Source organism: Gracilinanus agilis, chromosome 4 (genome assembly GCF_016433145.1).
Source record: "Gracilinanus agilis isolate LMUSP501 chromosome 4, AgileGrace, whole genome shotgun sequence".
Classification (NCBI taxonomy): domain Eukaryota; kingdom Metazoa; phylum Chordata; class Mammalia; order Didelphimorphia; family Didelphidae; genus Gracilinanus; species Gracilinanus agilis.
The window spans coordinates 411,569,954-411,584,831 of NC_058133.1; the positions used below are offsets into that span (position 1 = coordinate 411,569,954).

General features: G+C 34.9%; 1 protein-coding gene across 1 annotated transcript in view; it reads right to left on the bottom strand.

The window, feature by feature from the left end:
* LRP11 (LDL receptor related protein 11) overlaps positions 1–14,878 on the bottom strand; it is an 81,412-nt gene that overhangs the window by 49,302 nt on the left and 17,232 nt on the right. Inside the window, exon 2 of the mRNA XM_044675463.1 lies at positions 10,227–10,384. Coding sequence (XP_044531398.1) covers positions 10,227–10,384 — 158 coding nt within the window. The remainder of the gene's footprint in view (positions 1–10,226; positions 10,385–14,878) is intronic.

Consider the following 14,878-nt stretch of genomic DNA (forward strand, 5'->3'; position numbering starts at 1 on the left):
AATGTGAAAAAATGATGGATTCAAATATAAGATGTTTAAGTTCTCTTCTAATTCTAAATCTTTTCCCTATAAAATAATTTTATAAGCTACACAATGAAAGACAGAAATGGCATACTTGTTGACAAAAATAAAATGATAACATATTAAGTAGTATCATAGTGGACTTGTCAACTTGCCCCCCGAAAAAGGACTCAAAGGAATTAGAATATGACGAATCTAAAATTAATGAGAATGAGTCCAAAACTTTATCTATTAAAGATTGGTGCCATACATAAAGTGTAGTGCAAAAGGGTGCATATTAACTCTGCAAAGCCTTACTGCAGAATTTCTGACAGTTGAAAAGGGTTTAGAATCCTGAGGAGAGGCAGTTGATCCTGGAGACTATATGAGAGTAGGAGGGTCAACTGAGCTCTATTTTTGGACTGAAAAACCTGGCCTTTATGCTGCAGCTTTTCTCTTAAGATTTGTTAGCTTAGCTATTTCCTTTGTATCTCCCTGACCTTCCCTATCCCAATCATCATTTTCCCTTCCTGAATTTCTGTGGATTTTGGAAAGGAGGGTGGATCTGGGTGATAGCTTTCAAACTTTGTAGATTTAGTTTCCTAGTAGTCAAATAGGGCTTACCCTTGATACAAATTATTTTTCTGAATCATTGTGTGCAACTTTCCTAACCCTAAAGGCAACAAAACCTCTTGGGGCTGAGTTAGGCAGATCCTTTCTCAGTCTCACATTCCTGTGTCCCTCCCCACCTGAAGCTTCCCCTAAGCAGCTGTTAGAGTTACCTTGTATCCCTCTGTTCTTTACAATCAACCTTGAAACTCAATAAACCCTGTTTGTCACTTAATCAAACCTTTGGCTAATTCATTAGTTGATTGATAAGAGAGGGAGAAGGGGAGAAAGGAATAACAATTTCTCTGGGTCCTGAAGGGAGTTGGAGGTGTTCATTTTGGAAGAAGTGTAATCTCAATACTTCCTCTGGATATATTCCTTTGTGAACCTGAGAAACTGACTAGCAGCCCTCTAGTCAGTTTCAAGCCATTCCTGCCTGGTCCTAACCTTTGTCTGTAGAAGTGCCCTTCCTACCTGTAGGGCTCAGTCTGTTTCCCTTTAGTGTCTCTGTCTCAAACCTGTGTACCCAGTCTGTGTCTCCCAGGCTGCAGCTCCTTCCCAAAATACCTCATCCTCTCCCTTTGCTCCACTATTGTACCCTCCTTATCCACTTTACTGCCTTAGGGATCCACAAACCCCCATCCACTGTGCCTTCTTGTCCCCTATTACAAACTTACCTGCCTTAATTCCTTTTAACTAAATCCCTTATTACAAAAGGCAAGAGATGCACATTTGCAAAGCACATGAACTTTGAAAAATATGTAGAAAAGATCTACTTCAAGAAAGTTTTTAAGCAACCTTAAAGCCTGTAAACCCCAAAGATATAATACTTAAAACAATCTATACTTCTTAAGTAGAGATAAATAAATTACTAATTAAGTTAGACAATCTTGAGAATATTGTTAAATCATTAACTATTTCAAAAATCTGTCTCAATTAAAAAGAAAGAAAAGATGGAAAGGGATGAGGACTCTATAGTCCCAAAGTACATTTCCTGCCTTTGATTAACGGAGAGTCCAGAGCTAATGAAATCTTCAAAATTAGTAGTGTATGATATAGGAACTTTTTTAAACATGATCTAGTTAAATTTATTAGCAAAAACAATAAAAATAAGCCCATATAGCTTTCTGGTCAATTGAATAATAATTTAATGAAGAACAGAAAAAGAAAAGTAATTTAATGATCATAATACTACTAAATATAAATGGACTGAATTCTTCCAGAAAAAGAAAAAAAGTCACCTTATTGGTTAAAACTTAGAATCCAATTACATATTGCTTGTAGAAAACATATTTTTTCCACTAAGATAAATATATGTACATATTTTAAATCACATGGTAATATAGTGGAGAAACATGCTAATTATTTCTTTTCCATTAGTTTCTTTTTTACAATGTTACCTTTACAAGTTGTGGCATATATGATGGAAATATTACTATGACATAAGAAATAATGAACAGGTTAATTTTAGAAAAACATGGAAAGATCTACATGAAATTATTAAGAATTAAATGAGTAGATCCAAAAGAACATTAAGCACAGCAACAAGTTTGAAGAATAACTTATATATATCCACCTCTAAAGAAAGAACTGATAAATAGAAACAAGCAAGACAATGTTTTATATATACATATATCTTTTTGTTAAATGATGCCTTCTCTAGAATGGAGAGATACCTAGGAATTTTAATGTAACAAACTAATTAATTAAAACAAACCAAAAAATCCTTCATTCTTACCTTTGAGAATACCTTCCACAGAAATGGTAAGACTATACAACCCTTGCTTTTAATAAATTTCAAACACTGTGTAAGCACTAGGAATACAAAGAAAGGCATAGTTCCTCTTGCAGCTCACATTCTAATGGGAGAGACAACATTTCAATAATTATGTATGTAGAATATATATATATATACATATATATATATATATTAGAGATGAAAGGCAAATGCATTACTGGCACTTAGTACAGTGCCTGGCAGTAGTAAATGCTTAATAAATCCTAGTTAACTGATGATTATTTCAGCTGATTTCACAAGGTACTAAAGGTATTATTTTCCCTATTTTATAAATGAGGAAGCTAAGGGCAGCCTTTGACATGTACTGGCTGTGTGGCTCAGAGAAAGATGTTTAATCTTTGAGGGTCCCTAGGCAATGCTCTAAGGCTAGAAGTTGCAGAATGGATGCCAACTATATTATTAGCAGAGGGAGTTTTCTTACTGAATTACCTACACCAGTGAAATCACAGGTCAAGTCATCCAATTGCTCTACATCATTATTTTATAGCAAAATCAATGTGGTTTTGGGGGGGTATAGATTTAAAAATAGGGCTTTTTAAAACACCCTGTCAAATTCTTGGAAATAAAGTGATTTGTTAAGTATATGTAAGGTGATAAGTCAGTGATTTCCAATATTCCCCCTGAACTTCCTTTCTAATCTAAATGTTTCTTTGAACAAATTTATCCTTAGTCTGAAGTTAAAGTGAATGGAAAGCTTCCATATCATGATTTTAAAAAGCTACCTGTCATACAGTTCAATGGTCCCAGTGTGTAAAGCAGCAACTTGACAAGCCAGTCATTTTTATCTGATTCAAATCCAGTCTAGTCTAAATACATATGAAAAAGAGTACACACACACACACACACACACACACACACACACACACACACATATATATATTTGCTTCAAGCTTGCATATTACTGCTGAATAGGATCTCTTTATGTAAACTTGCCCTTTGATCCAGGGGTTCAATTATATTTGTCATTAAAGGCTTTTATCCTGAGGAAAAAAATCAGGTTTCAGGTGATGCTAGATTTATGGTACATTTAAGAATAGTTTCTTTCTTTCCCCGTTTATGTACAGTGAATAAGTCAACAAAAGAAAGGCAGGAGCAATGATTACTCTAAACTTCAGTTACTTAGCAGTAAGACTGTTTCTTTCAAGAGATATATTATTCCTGTGTGATGAAATAATCCTTCTCTTCCTGTTAATGGAGTTTATGAATTGTTAAACTATGTTCAAAGTATTTTGGGCATTGTATAACTGTAAAATGATCTTTTATTTTTTATTTTTTAATGAATTAAAAAAATTTTATTTTGAATATTTTCCCATAGTTACATGTTTCATGTTTTTTCCCTCTCCCCCAAATACCCTCTAACCTCCCCTTAGCTGACACACAATTCCATAAAGTGATCTTTTAAAAAGAGCTTGCAGCTCTGAGATGGGGATGGGGGTAGGGTGGGAAGAGAAGAAGTACTTGGGAACATAGAGCATGAGACCTTTAGCCCCAGGAAAGGTAGGAATGATAATAGAAGGGAAAGCAAAGGAACCCACAGTCAGAACTTGAGGAAAAGTGCCAGAAGGGGTGCCAGTTTTGAAAGTGGAAAAGAAAGGACATCAGTTCTGAGCACAGGTCTGGCTCCAAGCTTTAGGCTTTTATAGGACTTTAAAAGGACCTAGCTTTACAGGTTTAGGGCTATAGAACATTACAGCTTGAAGGAACCTTAGACAAATTTTCTAGTTTATAAGTTCTCAGTCCCTTTTTGTGTCTTGGACCCTTGTGGCAATCTGGTGAAACCAATGAAATCCGACTCCTCATAAGAATATTTTTAAATACATAAAAATAAAATACATAGAATTACAAAGGAAACCAGTTGTATTGAAAAGCATATATATGAACAACTTTCATGGACTTTAGGTTAAGAACTCCTAAGATTCTTATAATAATGATAATGAAAATAATGATAGCTAATATTTGTAGAGCATTAACTATGCACTAGGTATTGTACTAAGTACTTTGTAATTATGAACTTAAGTCTTCATAGCAACTCTGGAAGTTGATAATTATTTGATAATTGTTATTTCCATTGTACCGATAAGGAAACTTGAGGCAGACAGTGGTTAAGTGACTTGCCCAAAGTCACATAGCTGGTAAGTATCTGAGGCTGAATTTAAACTTGGGTCTTCCTCGCCCAGCACTCTGTCCACCATACTAATCTAGCTGCCCTAGTCTAACTTTTTCATGTTACAAAAGGGAAAGGAGGTTCATAAAAGCAAAATGACTTATTCAAGGTCATAGAACCGGTAAATCAGAACCAAGTTTTAATAGACATTTATAGGACTTTTAAAAATGTCTTTTGACTCCAAGTTTAGAACTTCAACTAAAACATTGGGCTTAGTTAGGCTGAGATGTTAGCCAGAGGTAAAGGACCCAGGCATACTTCAACTAAAGGTAGAAACTTCCTAAAGCTGAGTCACGGGTAGGAATAAGGCTCCAAACAAAAGATCAGGAAAGTTAAAATGAAGAATATGACTATGTATTTGTAAAACCATGCAAGTATTCAGTAATTTGTTTAATATTATTTTTAGCAATAAAAACTGACATTCATTTGCTTCCCTTTGGAGCTTATAAAGCACTTTATATGCTTTTTCTCACTTGAATTTTGAAATTGCCTTTGAGGTAGGTTCTCAAAGGTATCCTAGTGCCCAGCTGAGATAGAGGAGATTTAGATTGCTTTGTGGGATTTGGTCTAGGTTAGTGGTGGTGGGGAAGGTTTCTTTCTTCCCTCCCCACTCCTCCATAGGCTGCTCTTTATTTTCCAATGTGTTTTGCTCTGGAGCTTGATAAGAGCTCCTGTTAATGGTTATAGCAGGTATAGCTTCACTTCCTCCTGAGATTTTTGGCCCCAACTCAGATAACCTTATTGGATCTTGCTGCCTCTCTAAGAGGCATGGTCCATGGCAGAGAAGTAGTCCTATGTTCTCAAAGCCTGTACATGTTGGTGTCAACTCTGGCAGGTTGTACCATCCTGGAAGAACTTTGAGTACAGTTTCCTGTAACAAACTGTACCTGGTCTGGCTAAAAATGTCTAGGCTGGTTGCCAATAAATTGGTCATGAGGTGATGACATAGTATAAAAGAAAAATACAAAATGTGTTTCTGCTATGCACTTCTGTAGTGATGATAGTAGTGGAGTGGCAGAAAAGTAGGCAGAGAGGGTGCTGGGGATGATATTTTTAGATTATCCCTATTTATTTGTCTAACTGTTGGTACATAAAATGTGAGATCTCTTCCCAATTACTAATGAGATGCTCTTAGGATCCTTAACCTAAATTCTGCAAGTTAATTTTTTTTATAATTATATTTATATGTAACAGGATTTCTTTGTAATTATGCATTTTAAAACATTCTGAGAAATGGGTTCATATACTTTCCTAGCCTGCCAAAGGCAATTGATGCCGCAAAAGACCTTAAGAATCTCGGTGTGCAGACATTCTCACACTAGGGCAAAAGATGAAAAGAAGTTATAGTTAATTAGAAGGACCACTTAAAAGTTCTCAGAGATGAATAAAGAAATTGACAGAGTTATTTTTTACTTGGGGTCCAAGAGCAAAAAAAAAAATCATTTCATGGGACACTTAGCTTTCTCCTCTTGCACTGGTCTAAATGAGCATAAAAAAAAAAAGATCATCATGAATAATTGCAGTTCAGGTGTAAACATCTGTTGTACTGGATAAAGAAGAAGGGAAAGTCTGTGAAAGATTTGAGATCCTCAAAACTAAATGAATAATACTTTGATATGAAGGAATTTCAATGTAAAGTAAGGCTTAGATAAGGAAGCTAACAAAACAAATGAAAAAACAACAAAAGAGGCTAATCCTTTGTGGACTATTCCTCACACTTGAATAATGAGTAAGTTATTTAAGAAGAGAGAAGGAAAACAACAAACATGATAAAGGCCAAAGAACATTACAGAAAATGAAATTGTCTTTATCTTTATAGAGAGGAAATGATTTGTTATTGATGTAGGAGTAATTTCTGAATCAGCTGTTGTACGCCCTGAGACCTTTAATGAAGCAGAACAGGAGTAAAAATCAGCACCAAATTAAAGAAAAGAATAAAATTAAAGATACGACATTGTCTGCAATTGGTACCCAATTTAACCTATGAAAACAGATTGTTAATTCTCACCTTCATAAAACTCTTACTCTGATGCCTTATTCTCTCTCTCTGTCTCTGTTTCTGTCTCTGTCTGTCTCTGTCTTTGTCTCTGTCTCTCTGTCTCTCTCACCTCTTTCTTTCAGGAGTTTGATTGTGAATGTGAGGAGAGATATTGGAGTATAATTTGAGAGGCTAGCAAGCTCAAATGAAGGTTTCCTAAGGATGGGGATGATCCAGGCATATTTGTAGTCTGAGGGGAAGAGGTCAGCAGGTAAGGCTTTGGCAAGAAGGACTGCCTCTTTCTCAAAGGCTCAGTGAAAGGAGAAGGTAATGGAGTGGATTTGAGGCATAAAATTGAGAAGAGATGAATCATGATAGATAACCTAAATTTTATTAGCAAAGTATGAAATAAAATCTGAAAGGAGAGGGAAGAGTTGATGGTGGGTCCTTATTATCCACCAAATAAAGATGATATTCCTTTGCCTGGCAACTTGTGCTCTTCTACACCATTCTTATCTTACATGTCTCCTTTCCTCATACTTTGTGCTTTAGTCAAATTGGAAATCTTTTTGTTCCTTAAACATTCATAGCATCCTCTTGTCTCTATGTCCCTATTCAGGGTGTTCCTTATTCCTGAAATATCCTTTCTTCCCATCTTTATCTGTTAAACTCCTTTTGATCCTTTAAAGTCCATTTCAAATGTAATCTCCTTCAGAAGTCTTTGGTGTTGCCTCCAGGGGTAACAACCTTCCCCTTCAAGCTTTACATGTATAACATTTTATTTTGTGATTCTCATGTGCTTATCATATACTAATGTGTACGTTCACTGGTATCAGCATCTTATTACCTCTTCTAAACTACTATTTCTTAACTAAGCTTTACCAAGTGACTAGCTTGGTCCTTTGCATGCCACATCAATTGGATATTTGTTGTGCCCTATGTAATCCTGCCTTTTCTATCCTAAAACACAAGCTCAACAAATAAGTATTTATTCATTTATTAGACAACTATTATATTCAAGGCACTATATTAGAGGATCCAAAGATATGGGAGAAATAGAACCTATCTTCAAAGAATTCACAACCTGCCAAGGAAGATAAGATATATAAAAATAATAGTACTCAGAATAGAATACGAACACACAGAGAATTACAAAATTTATGGAAAACTGAGATTACTTTTGACTGGGAAAGTAAAGAGAAGTTTCAAGGAAGGATAGGCAGGTTTTGATCAGGTAAGGATGGGATGTGCACAATGGGGTAGAGATGAGAAAGGGAGGAAAGGAATTCCATGCATAGGGTATGGCATGAACCAATACATGGAAATATGAAAGACAAACAGAAAACAGCAGTACTCTATTTTAGTAAGAACATAAGAATATATAAAGTAGATTAGTATGGAATGGTAGTTTCAATAATGTTCCTATACATATATCTATCTATCTATCTATCTATCTATCTATCTATCTATCTATCTATCTATCTATATCTATATATATTGCATTAATGGGGGAGTGGTTCTATTTTGGTGATTGTTTCTTATGGGACTACAAGTAGTTGAAAACAAGAATGGCATCTGGTGTCAAATCTCTAGCTAAGTTCGTGCCACTCCTGGCAGCTTACAGAATGAAAGGAAAGGATCTAAATCTTCTTGGCTCCTTCTAGGAGAGTCTGTTGAGAATTTGATTATTTACTCATCAAAGCCCATATAATTCTGGAATATTCAATCACGTATATAAGAGAACTGAAGGATGGGGATCTACTGAAATGATGAACAACATTTTGCTTAGAGGAATCTTGCTTAGAGACTAGATCCTGGGATGTGATACTCAGGTGGTGGTAATTTAATTTTTACCAACATCATTAATTATGAAATGCCCTAGATATAGGTTTGGCTAAGAAAAGTAAAGGTTGACTGAAGTAGGTATAATTCATCCCTTATATAGCTAGCCAATTGGCACTTGCTATAGTAACATTGGCATAAAATGTTGTCTAGGACTGCATGGACAGAAGCCATCCTTTGGCACAGGGGCTGACTCTGACCAGAAGTTCCGGGATTCATTTACAATTTATAATGATTCAAGAGAAAAGATGCTCATTCACTTATTAAAGACAGGTCAAAAATGAAATTTAATTCCTATAATTTTGAGACTAGTGCTCCTTGAGGATTGCCTTTTCTGGAGAAGCTCTGATGGGAGACAGTGGAAAGAGGGTGATATATATGTCTGGGAAAGAGGTGCCCTTTTCGCTCTAAGAGTATTCATATATTTTGTTTTAGCAAAAGCCTCCTTAAGTCCTCTATATTATGGACAACAATGCTTGGTGTCCCTGTAACATCTCATCAGTGTCACATATGGAGTGGCAGGAGTCTTTTGATTATGAAGGAAATTCATGGCACAGAATCAGAGGGAAACAATAAAATGCTACTTTTTAAACCTTATATTTAATATAAATTAAATAGGAGAACCTCTTCTACAGATTGTATGGTAGTTAAAGAGCATTGGATTTGAAGGAGAAAAACCCAAGTTCAAATTGTGGCTCTGTAGTGTGATAAGTAAGTAAGTCGCTTAACTCTCTCTGGACCTAATTTCCTAATTCTCAATTTGTTGTTGTCATTTAGTCATTTCAATTATATATGATTTTTTGAGATCCCATTTGGTGTTTTCTTAGCAATGATGCTGGACTGGTTTGCCATTTTTTTCCGACTCATTTTACAGATGATAAAACTGAGGTAAAGAGTGTTTACTGACTTCCCCAGGGTTTACACAGCTGCTAAGTGTTTGAGGTTAGGTTTGACTCAGGAAGATGAGTCTTCCAGACTCCAGGCCCAGAACTCTATCCACTGTGCCTAGATGCCTGAATAACCTAAAGTGATTAAATTCTGGAATTCTGAAAAATTCTGAATTACCTAATCAGAAAAATTACCTAATCTGAATTGTCTAATTTCCAAATCTGAAAAATAAGACAAATTAAGCTAAATGCTTTCTAATGTCCATTTCAGCTTTAAATCTGTGATCCTATAGATTTTTGTGGAATCAAGTCCAGTTTTCTTGTGCTCATGATATCTCCCACCTTTCTTGGGATTATAAACTTGCAAAAACTGGAATTATAGCTCTACAAATTAGCATGAGGCACTAACTTGGTCAAATGGCCTTTTCCTAGCAATTTACATGTTCTGGGGCTCAGTTTCTATATATATATAAAATGAGGGAATTGGACTACTAGATATTGCCTTTAAGCTTGTTTTTGGCTTCCATTCTGTAACTCATGGCAAGAAAGGCCATACTGTGGTTTTTTTGTAAAGTCAGAAGTAGGTTTGGTGAGGGGTTACATTTTTCTTTAACAAGAAGTCAAAGGAAAAACAGGTCTCTCAATGGGGACACCTAGGACAGAGTGGAAAACTTTCCCAGTTTCCTTAGGGCTAAACACTAAAATAACTGATAGAGAATCTTCCCATTTTTAGAAAAGCACATTTTCTATATTATTGATTAAACAATTCAAAAGTTAATTTGTGTATAATATGCCGATTTTGTTAGATGAATTTTATACTCACTTTTTTTTTTGGCTTTAGCCAGCACAAGACTAGGAGCAAGATGACAATTAGAGGCAGCTTAAGAAGATCAAACAATATAAGGCTTCAATTTTGGTGAACAAATGCATCTATATAGTCTATATTACCTTCATATCCAATGATGAGTCACCCTGCTGCAAAGTCCATTCATATTTAATGATTGCATGGTCATCTGTGCTTTCTCGGCCATCCAAAGTCACCCAATCTGTAGGCAGCTGCAAAACTACATCTTGTCCTGCCTTGCTATGTGGAGGCTCATCGTATTCTAAGAAAGAAAGAAAGAAAAAGATTAGTGAAATAGAACAGAAGATTACTTCCTTTCCAGGTTAGACCCTTCCCCCTAATTTCATTCTCTTCTCAATATTCTGTTTCTGGTATTCTTTTCTCTACATAAAAGATTTGTAACCTGGGATCTGTGTGCTTATTATGAAGCCAGATCACCAGAACTAGAACCATATTTACACAGACTGTAGCTATATTTAAAAAATAAAATAAAGCAAAATCAAAGGACATCTTCCTCTGGGATCTCATTCCTCTGGGAAGGAACACAGAGCAAATGCTTTTTATATTTGTTTAATAATTTTTTTGGGTCTACTTTGTTCATTATTATGGCTTTTATGTAAAGTTTAAATTAATATTTTATATATTCTTTTGACTTTTTTTGTTTTTGTTGATGGTCATTGTTATAACAAATTTTCTAAAATTGTGTCAATCCCTATTTCCTTTCTAAAAATAAATCCACAGAAAATGTATACAATGTAAGTTTTTACCTAGAAAAAAGTCTATATTTTTCTAATATGCAATATAATTAGATATGAGTTTTTATATAATGCCAAAACTAATATAATAGAAAATCAAGCATATGTTCAATCTTGTGACTTAATGTGGTGTTTAAAATTTTAAGGCTAATTGTGTTCCTTTAAATATTAATACTGTCATCTGTTTTAAGGTTGAAAATATTTCAAAGTGCGAAAATTAACTCATTGGATCCTTATGACAACACAGGGGCATTGACTAATGAGATAATGCTCTGCTTTTTAGATAGCATTTCTTGGATTTACCATTTCTCTTTCACTTCCCACTAACAAAGACCATCATTCAAATTTTGGTCTAGATATACCCTACTTTTTGTCACTCTCAAATAATTTTATTAGATGCTCTCAAGTTATTTCTTACACCACTGTGATGACACCACTTTACTCCTCAAACTCTTTAATCATGCCAGAGGTACTACCTAAAATCTTCTGTAAGAACCATGACCAATTCTGAAGTCAGGATACTAAAGCTATATGGCCTGACCTAGCAATTTTGTTTATTCAGGTAGTGATGTACTTACAGGAGCTTTCAGAAACAAACTTAGTTCTATAAAACATTGTATGTAACAACTCCTTTAGTTAAATTTCTATAATTTGAAGTTACTCATTTGCTGACCCTCATGTATTAATCTTGAATATAATGACTCCTACCTGAGGAGAATGTTAAAGTTTGTAACATGCTTTTCCTCACAACAACCCTGTGAGGCAGGTAAAGCAAATATTATCCCCCTTTTACAAATGAGAAAACTGAGGATTGAGAAGATTTATTTAATTTAGCATTTGATTTCTAATATTCCTTATTTTATATCCAAGACTTCTCCTCATTTCTTTGACTTTACAGACCTAGAAATGTACCTTGAATCTTGCCTAAAATTGGGACAATTAAGTTTGAGAATGTAAGTTCCATCCTTTTCCTATAAATGAATCTGGTTCCAAATAAACATGCCAAAGGGTGGCATGGCTGTGTCCTTGATTTCCTCCATGATGGAAGTCAAATATTACCACACTGAATGTGATTTCTCCTTCCAGGTTAGCAAGGATATTAGAATCCTGTGACCAGCACCATGAGGGATTAGGGAGGGATTGGAAAATACTAGCCTACCTTCTCATTAGGTATCTAACAATTGGATAGATACCTAGTCTTAGGCTGTCTGGGGAAATGAATAATGAGCTTTCAGAATTGTATTTAAATGATTCAAGACTAGATGAATTATCTATGGTTACTGAAAGAATCATTGACCAATTAATTTATATGTTGACCAGTCTAATTAATAAATTAATTTTTAACACCTGGAACACTCACCCTTGGAATTTTTATTTGTCATAGGGTCGGAGGGGTTATGTGACTTAATGGTCACAGTTTCTCAAGAAGAAGGGCTTAACTTCTAGCCCTGTTTCTACTCTGATGGTTAGGGTCTGTACAAAGTATAAAATGAAATGAAAAACAGAAGAATGGGAGCAAGAGGGAACATCTGTTCCTATCAGTTGCCTCTCCATTCTCTGTCTGTAGGTGTAAATACTGCCAGACAGTCCCCCACACTTAACAGCAGGGAAACTGCAGATGTCTATTGTGTAATAAAGAATAAGAGTGAATTTTTAGTTGGAACATTTTAAACTGCTAGCTATGTCAATCATTGCCTTTAATGGCTTCCTAACTATTTCCGCAACTGAATCAGGGCTCTTTCCTTATTAACTTTAGGATAAAATATTAACTCTTTTGTTTGTTTGGCTTATAAAGCACTACACAGCCTGCCCCTAACCTATCTTTCTTGCCTCATCATACATTTGTGTCATTCCTGCAATTTTTAGTCTAGTTACATGGAGTCTTTCTTTGTTTTTCACTCCCAGAACTGTCTTTGCATTGGCAGCCTCCCATGCCTAAATGCATGTCCTCTTCACCCCTCTCTCATGTACCCCTAACTTTCTTCAAAATGAAGTTCAAGCGCCACCTTCTACATTCCTGATTCCTTCAATGCCTCTCTAACTATCTTGTATTTAACTACTTTGAATTTATATCGTATTTATTTGACATATATGTTTTCTGGAAAAAAGAAAGAAGGAAACAAGCATTTATTAATCTCTTACTATAAACTAGGCACTGTGCTAAGCATTTTACAAATATCTCATTTGATCTTTATAACAACCCTAGGGGGATAAGTGCTATTATTATTATTCCCATTTTATAGTTTAGGAAATTGAGGCAGAAAGAGATTAAATGACTTGCCCAAGGTCATGTAGCAAGAAAGTATGTGAGGTCACATTTGAATTATTGACTCCAGATCTTCCTGACTCCAGGCTCTATCTACTGAGCTACTCACCTGCCCATCCAAAAGATTGTAGGCTCTGTTAAACAGTGCCTGCTTCATTTTTGTCTTTGTATTTTAGGGTCTAGTAGAGTATTTATCAAATAGTAATTGTTTGATAAATCCTTGTTGACTGACTTCCAACTTTTCTCCATAGTACCAAAAGTATCCCTTCCTTCCTGTAACTCTGTAGATCACATACTCTCCTTATAATCAAGCTATACAAATATTCCCTAAAATTAATATTTAACTGAACAATAGCCATTATTCAAGCTACTTCCTGTATATATGAACCTGGTCTTCCCTCCTCCTTCAAAGACTAAAACTTAGATGAAGGGCTTCTAACCTTTTTCTGTTCCCAGAAGTTTCCTATTCATTCCTTTATTCTATATTCAATACAAAAGGAAATAAATTCAAGAGTTTACTATGAATATGAACATAAGAAATATAAATTAATGTTAATGGGATAATATTGTTATTTTCCAAGTTTTCTCTGTATTCCTTGATGGGCTTGTCATCTGCTTTGGGAGCCTGTATATTCCAGGTTGGGGACTATTGAATTAGATAAAATCTTTCCTGATTAGAAAAAGATATGTGCTCATTGCCTAGAATAACATCTTTCTATTTTTATTTGACAAGCTTTAATTGAGTTCTGTGCTAGGCACCACAGAGGACAAAGAAGATTATGGAATTTCTGACTGAAATAGTTCCTTAAAATATCAAGCTCAATTCCTTCTTTTTACAAATGAGGTAACCGAGGTGAAAGGGGTTAAGTAACTTTCTCAAGGCCATAAACTAATTTATTACAGGGGTAGGACTAGAAAGCAGGCCTTTTTACTCACAAACTGACTTACTAAATCTCTTAGATATATTAAGATATATTTGTAGCAGCCTATTATTCTTGCTGATTAGTAAATAAATTAAATATTTTAACTAAAATATTTATTTTATACTTAACATTATGTGTAATAATTATTATATTACATATGACAATTCTTATTTAACATTGTTAAAATATTAAAAATAATAACAATCTCACATTTATATAGTGCTTCAAGTTTACAGAATATTATTTCTCCTAACCAAAACCTTCCTTCTCCCACAAATCATGAATGAATGAAAAAGCAGGTCTTGAGCATGTATTATATGCCAAGCACTGTCCTATGAAATAGAAATATCAACTGAAAAAGAGTCAGTCCTTGCTGTTATGTTGCTCATATCATGTTTAAGAAAACCTGTTACTAGGTGGAGAATTTATAATGTATAATTTTAGCAAGATATTTTTAGGGAAGATTTTTTTTTTAAACCCTTACCTTCTGTCTTGGAACTAATACTGTGGTTCCAAGGCAGAAGAGCAGTAAGGACTAGGCAATGGGGATTAAGTGACTTGCTCAGGGTCACACAGCTGGGAAGTGTCTGAACCTATGACCTCCTGTCTCTACGCCTGGCTCTCAATCTATTGAGCTACCCAGCTGCCCCTTTAGGGAAGATTTCTAATGGTCCAAAGTACTAAAGTATGAACAATTAAAATAATTTGGCTACCTTACTTACCTAGAATGTCTTACCCTCAGCTTTTCTTAAGTGTTTCAAATGACCTAGGTGCCACTGTTTTGGGATAATAAGTTAACTTTTAAGAATAGG